The 6,711-nt window shown below is 51.1% G+C and overlaps 1 protein-coding gene across 1 annotated transcript in view; it reads left to right on the top strand.

Moving 5' to 3' along the window:
- Positions 1 to 1,044: 1,044 nt before the first annotated feature.
- Positions 1,045 to 6,711, top strand: part of fars2 (phenylalanyl-tRNA synthetase 2, mitochondrial) — a 32,159-nt gene continuing 26,492 nt past the window's right edge. Inside the window, exons 1-3 of the mRNA XM_055150703.1 lie at positions 1,045 to 1,357; positions 2,764 to 2,904; positions 4,731 to 4,899. Of these exons, the coding sequence (XP_055006678.1) occupies positions 1,080 to 1,357; positions 2,764 to 2,904; positions 4,731 to 4,899 (588 nt within the window). The 5' untranslated portion in view covers positions 1,045 to 1,079. The remainder of the gene's footprint in view (positions 1,358 to 2,763; positions 2,905 to 4,730; positions 4,900 to 6,711) is intronic.

Genomic DNA, 6,711 nt, shown 5'->3' with positions numbered 1-6,711 from the left:
AACCAGGACTAAACCAGGACTAAACCATCTAAACCAGGACTCTAAACCAGGAACCAGGACTAAACCACTAAACCAAACCAGGTCTAAACCAGGGACTAAACCAGGTCTAAACCAGGACTAAACCAGGACTAAACCAGGACTAAACCAGGTCTAAACCAGGTCTAAACCAGATCTAAACCAGGACTAAACCAGGACTAAACCAGGGCCACGTCTGGACGGTTTTATTTTATATTAAATCTTTTTAAATTGCATTTAATATCATGTATTTTATGTTTAGTATTACACAGAGACTAAACCAGGACTAAACTAAGACTAAACCAGGACTAAACTAAGACTAAACCAGGACTAAACCAGGACTAAACTAAGACTAAACCAGGACTAAAGCTGGACAAAATCAGAACTAAACTGTATTTACAAAAAGGTCTAAATCCAGTCTAAACCAGATCTAAACCAGGTCTAAAAAAGGTCTAAATCTGGTCTAAACCCGGCCCAATCCAGATCTAAACCCGGTCTAAACCTGGTCTTGTTTGTGTGTTTTTCCGGTGCTGGAGTCCTTGAGAGCAGATGGTCTCTCTGTGGGTCCAGGTCCCCCTCTGGTCCAGGGAAATCCTTTTGGCTCAAACAAGACCAAGGAGCTTTTAGTCCTGGTTTAGTCCTGGTTCTAGTCCTGTTTTAGTCCTATTTTAGTCCTGGTTTAGTCCTAGTTTAGTCCTGGTTTAGTCCTGGTTTAATTCTGGTTTAGTCCTGTTCTAGTCCTGGTTTAGTCCGAGTTTAGTCCTGGTTTAGTCCTGTTTTAGTCCTGGTTTAGTCCTAGATTAGACTTGGTTTAGTCCTGGTTTAATTCTGGTTTAGTCCTGGTTTAGTCCTGGTTCAGAGTTTTGTTTTCACAAAATGGAGTCATGTTAAATTCATTTTTCAAAATGTCTCCCAGAGGAAACAGACTCGAGGTTAAACTCAGGAGTCGAACCCACAACCTCCAGACCAGCTCTGAAAACCAGGTGTTAAAAGCAGGTGTTAGAAGTGCCACCTGATGACGTCACCGGGTGGTCTTGTGGTTTCAGGTGGATGGGCGCGTCACCATGAGGCTCCGCGGGTTTTTCCTCCCCTCCCTGAAGCCCCGCCCCTTCCTCCCCCCGCGCCCCGCCCCGTCCAATCAGAGACGGGCCCGCCTGTCCGACGGCCCCGCCCCCCGTCCTCTGATTGGTCCGGACGTGCTGGTGCAGGGGCGGAGCTTCCCCCGCGACGACTTCACCAACGTCACGCCCAGAATCCTGGAGAAGGTCGGAGTGAATCTGCACAACGAGAAACAGCACCCCCTGTGGGTCATCAAGGAGAGGATCAAGGAGCACTTCTACAGGTCTGAGACCGAGACCAGGACCAAGACTAGGACCAAGACCAGGACTAAGACCAGGACCAAGACCAGGACTAACACTAACACCAAGACCAGGACCAAGACCAACACTAAACTAAGACCAGGACCTGTGGGTCATCAAGGAGAGGATCAAGGAGCACTTCTACAGGTCTGAGACCGAGACCAGGACCAAGACTAGGACCAAGACCAGGACTAAGACCAGGACCAAGACCAGGACTAACACTAACACCAAGACCAGGACCAAGACCAACACTAAAACTAAGACCAGGACCTGTGGGTCATCAAGGAGAGGATCAAGGAGCACTTCTACAGGTCTGAGACCGAGACCAGGACCAAGGACCAAGACCAGGACCAGGACCAAGACCAGACCAGACCAGGACTAACATTAACACCAAGAATAACACCAAGACCAACACTAAGACTAAGACCAGGACCTGTGGGTCATCAAGGAGAGGATCAAGGAGCACTTCTACAGGTCTGAGACCGAGACCAGGACCAAGACTAGGACCAGGACTAAGACGAGACCAGGACCAAGACTAGGACCAGGACTAAGACCAAGACCAGGACTAACACTAACACCATGAACAACACCAAGACTAACACTAAAACTAAGACCAGGACCTGTGGGTCATCAAGGAGAGGATCAAGGAGCACTTCTACAGGTCTGAGGGACCAGGACCAGGACCAAGACCAGGACTAAGACCAACACTAAACTAAGACCAGGACCTGTGGGTCATCAAGGAGAGGATCAAGGAGCACTTCTACAGGTCTGAGACCAGGACCAAGACCAGGACCAGGACTAAGACCAGGACTAAGACCAGGACTAAGACCAGGACTAACAGACTAACACTAACACCAAGACCAGGACCAAGACCAACACTAAAACTAAGACCAGGACCTGTGGGTCATCAAGGAGAGGATCAAGGAGCACTTCTACAGGTCTGAGACCGAGACCAGGACCAAGACCAGGACCAAGACCAGGACTAAGACCAGGACCAAGACCAGGACTAAGACCAGGACCAAGACCAGGACTAACACTAACACCAAGACCAGGACCAAGACCAACACTAAAACTAAGACCAGGACCTGTGGGTCATCAAGGAGAGGATCACGGAGCACTTTTACAGGTCCAAAACCGGGACCGGGACCAGAACCAGGACTAAGACCAGGGCTAAAACTAAGATTAACACCAACAGCAAGACCAAGAACTGGAACTGGGACTGGACCAGGGACAAGACCAGAGACGAAACTGGACTGGGACTGGGACCGGACTGGGTCCAGAACTGGACCGAACCAGGATTGGACAAGGACTGAACTGAACCAAGACGACACCAGAACTAATCCAGGACTAAAGCGGGACTAAAGCGGGACTAAAGCAGGTCTTGTTTCAGTTCGTACGTGGGCCGTTGGGGGAATCCTCTCTTCTCGGTTCATGATAATCTGAGTCCCGTCGTCACGGTCCAACAAAACTTCGACAGGTCAAAAAATATTAAAAAATATTATTATTTATATTTTTCTTTTTCATTTCACAGGTTTGATTTTATTTGACTTAAACCAGGACTGTTTTGTGTTCAGGACTTTGACTTCAGACTTGAACCAGGACTACTTGACTGAACCAGGACTGACCAGGACTAGACCCCCAGAGACCAGGACTAGAACCGAGCCAGGAACCAGACTAGAAGGAGACCAGGACTAGACCAGGACTGAACCAGGACTACACCAGGACTAAACCCAGGACTCAGGACCAGGACTAGACCAGGACTAGACCAGGACTAGGACCAGACTAGACCAGGACCAGGACTAGACCAGGACTAGACCAGGACTAGACCAGGACTAGACCAGACCAGGACTAGACCAGGACTAAACCAGGACCAGGACTAGACCAGAACTAGACCAGGACTAGACCAGGAACCAGGACTACTGAACCAGGACTACCAGGACTAGACCAGGACTAGACCAGGACTAGACCAGGACTAGAACCAGACTAGACCAGGACTAACCAGGACTAGACCAGGACTAGACCAGGACTAGACCAGGACTAGACTAAACCAGGACTAGACCAGACTGAACCAGGAACCAGGACTAGAACCAGGACTAGACCAGGACTAGGAACCAGGACTAGACCAGGACTGAACCAGGTAGACCAGGACTAAACCAGGACTAGACCAGGACTAGACCAGGACCAGGACTAGACCAGGACTAGACCAGGACTAGACCAGACTAGACCAGACTAGACCAGGACTAGAACCAGGACTAACCAGAGGACTGAACCAGGACTAGACCAGGACTAGACCAGGACTAACCAGAACCAGGACTACCAGGACTAGACCAGGACTAGACCAGGACTGACCCTAGACCAGGACTACTAGACCAGGACTAGACCAGGACTAGACCAGGACTAGACCAGGACTACTGAACCAGGACTAGACCAGGACTAGACCAGGACTAGACCAGGAAACCAGGAACTAGACCAGGACTAGACCAGGACTAGACCAGGACTAGACCAGGACTAGACCAGGACTAGACCAGGACTAGACCAGGACTAGACCAGGACTGACTAGACCAGGACTACCAGGACTAGACCAGAACTAGACCAGGACTAGACCAGGACTAGACCAGGACTGAACCAGGACTAACCAGGACTAGACCAGGACCAGGACTGACCAGGACTAGACCAGACTAGACCAGACTGAACCAGGACTGACTAACCAGGACTAGACCAGGACTAACCAGGACTAGACCAGACCAGGACTGAACCAGGACTAAACCAGGGAACCAGGAACTGAACCAGACTGAACCAGGACTGAACCAGAACTAGAACCAGGACTAGACCAGAACTGAACCAGGACTGACCACTGAACCAGGACTAAACCAGACCAGGACTAGACCAGGACTAGACCAGGACTAGACCAGACACCAGGACTAACCAGGACTGAAACCAGGACACCAGGACTAGACCAGGACTACTGACCAGGACTGACTGAACCAGGACTGACTGACCAGGACTAAACCAGACTGACCAGACCAGGACTAGACCCAGGACTAGACCAGGACTAGACCAGGACTAGACCAGACCAGGACTAGACCAGGAGACCAGGACTAGACCAGGACTAACCAGGACTACCAGGACTACCAGGACGACTAGACCAGGACTAACCAGGACTAGACCAGGACTGAACCAGGACTAAACCAGGACTAAACCAGGACCAGAACCAGAACTGAACCAGAACCAGGACTAGACCAGGACTAAACCAGGTCTAAACCAGGACTGAACCAGAACTGAACCAGGACTAGACCAGGACTGAACCAGAACTGAACCAGGACTAGACCAGGACTAAACCAGGTCTTGCTCCTGTAGGACGACGATGCTGCGCGCGCACACGTCTGCCCACCAGAGGGAGCTGGTGAGCGCGGGGCTGGACGCGTTCCTATTGGCCGGAGACGTTTATCGCCGTGACGAGATCGACTCGTCCCACTACCCTGTGTTCCACCAGATGGAAGGAGTCCGACTCTTCTCCGACCACGAGGTCAGACCCCACTTAGTCCTGGTTTAGTCCTGGTTTAGTTCTGGTTTAGTTCTGGTTTAGTCCTGGTTTAGTTCTGGTTTAGTCCTGGTTTAGTCCTGTTTAGTCCTGGTTTAGTTCTGGTTTAGTTCCTGGTTTAGTTCTGGTTTAGTCCTGGTTTAGTTCCTGGTTTAGTCCTGGTTTAGTCCTGGTTTAGTCCTGGTTTAGTTCTGGTTTAGTCCTGGTTTAGTCCTGGTTTAGTCCTAGGTTTAGTCTGGTTTAGTCCCTGGTTTAGTTCTGGTTTAGTCTGGTTTAGTCCTGGTTTAGTCCTGGTTTAGTTCTGGTTTAGTCCTGGTTTAGTCCTGGTTTAGTCCTGGTTTAGTCTGGTTTTAGTCTGTTTAGTTTAGTCTGGTTTAGTCTGGTTAGTTCTGGTTTAGTCCTGGTTTAGTCTGGTTTAGTCTGGTTCTGGTTTAGTTAGTCCTGGTTTAGTTCTGGTTTAGTTCTGGTTTAGTTCTGGTTTTAGTTCTGGTTCAGTTTGTTCAGATCCTGATTTGGGCCAAACTCTTGAAAAACTCCAAACCCCAGGATCATGTAGAGCGAGGTCAAAGGTCAGAATGATGGTCTGACCCTGGTCTTGGTCTGGTCCTGGACCTGGTCTGACCCCGGTCTTGGTCCTGGTCCTGGTCTGACCCTGGTCCTGGTCTCTGGTCCTGGTCCCGATCTTGTTCTTGTTCTCATTTCTTCTCGTCGGTGGACGGTGTCAGGTTCTGTCGTTGTTCTTGGTCCTGGTCTTGGTCTTGGTCTCTGGTCTGTGGTCTGTGGTCTCTGGTCTCTGGTCTCTGGTCCTGGTCTCTGGTTCTGGTCTCTGGTCTGGTCTCTGGTCTCTGGTCTGGTCTCTGGTCTCTGGTCTCTGGTCTCTGGTCTCTGGTCTCTGGTCTCTGGTCTCTGGTCTGGTCTCTGGTCTCTGGTCTCTGGTCTCTGGTCTCTGGTCTCTGGTCTGGTCTGGTCTTGGTCTCTGGTCTGGTCTGTGGTCTCTGGTCTTGGTCTCTGGTCTCTGGTCCTGGTCTCTGGTCCTGGTCTTGGTCCTGGTCTCGGTCTTGTTCTTGTCCTCAGCTCTTCTCGTCGGTGGACGGTGGTCAGGTTCTGTCGTTGTTCTTGTTGGTCTTGGTCCTGGTCTCTGGTCTCTGGTTCTTGGTCCTGGTCTTGGTCCTGGTCTTGGTCCTGATCTCTGGTCTCTGGTCTCTGGTCTCTGGTCTTGGTCCTGCTCTCTGGTCCTGGTCTTGGTCCTGTCTTGGTCCTGATCTCGGTCTTGTTCTGGTCCTCAGCTCTTCTCGTCGGTGGACGGTGGTCAGGTTCTGTCGTTGTTCTTGTCTTGGTCTTGGTCTCTGGTCTCTGGTCCTGTCTTGGTCCTGGTCCTTGGTCCTGGTCTTGGTCCTGGTCTTGGTCCTGGTCTGGTCCTGGTCTCTGGTCTGGTCCTGGTCTTGGTCCTGGTCTGGTCCTGGTCTCTGGTCTCTGGTCTCTGGTCTTGGTCCTGGTCTTGGTCTCTGGTCTCTGGTCCTGGTCTTGGTCCTGGTCTTGGTCCTGGTCTCGGTCCTGATCTCGGTCTTGTTCTGGTCCTCAGCTCTTCTCGTCGGTGGACGGTGGTCAGGTTCTGTCGTTGTTCTTGTTGGTCTCTGGTCTCTAGTCTTGGTCTCTGGTCCTGGTCTCTGGTCTCTGGTCTCTGGTCTGGTCCTGGTCTCTGGTCTGGTCTTGGTCCTGGTCTTGGTCCTGGTCTTGGTCCTGGTCTCGGTCCTGATCTCGGTCTTGTTCTGGTCCTCAGCTCTTCTCGTCGGTGGA

The sequence above is a fragment of the Boleophthalmus pectinirostris genome, unplaced genomic scaffold (assembly GCF_026225935.1).
Source record: "Boleophthalmus pectinirostris isolate CB_2022bp ecotype Guang Dong unplaced genomic scaffold, ASM2622593v1 HiC_scaffold_15, whole genome shotgun sequence".
In the NCBI taxonomy this organism is placed as follows: Eukaryota; Metazoa; Chordata; class Actinopteri; order Gobiiformes; family Gobiidae; genus Boleophthalmus; species Boleophthalmus pectinirostris.
This window is presented reverse-complemented; position numbering and strand designations above follow the sequence as displayed.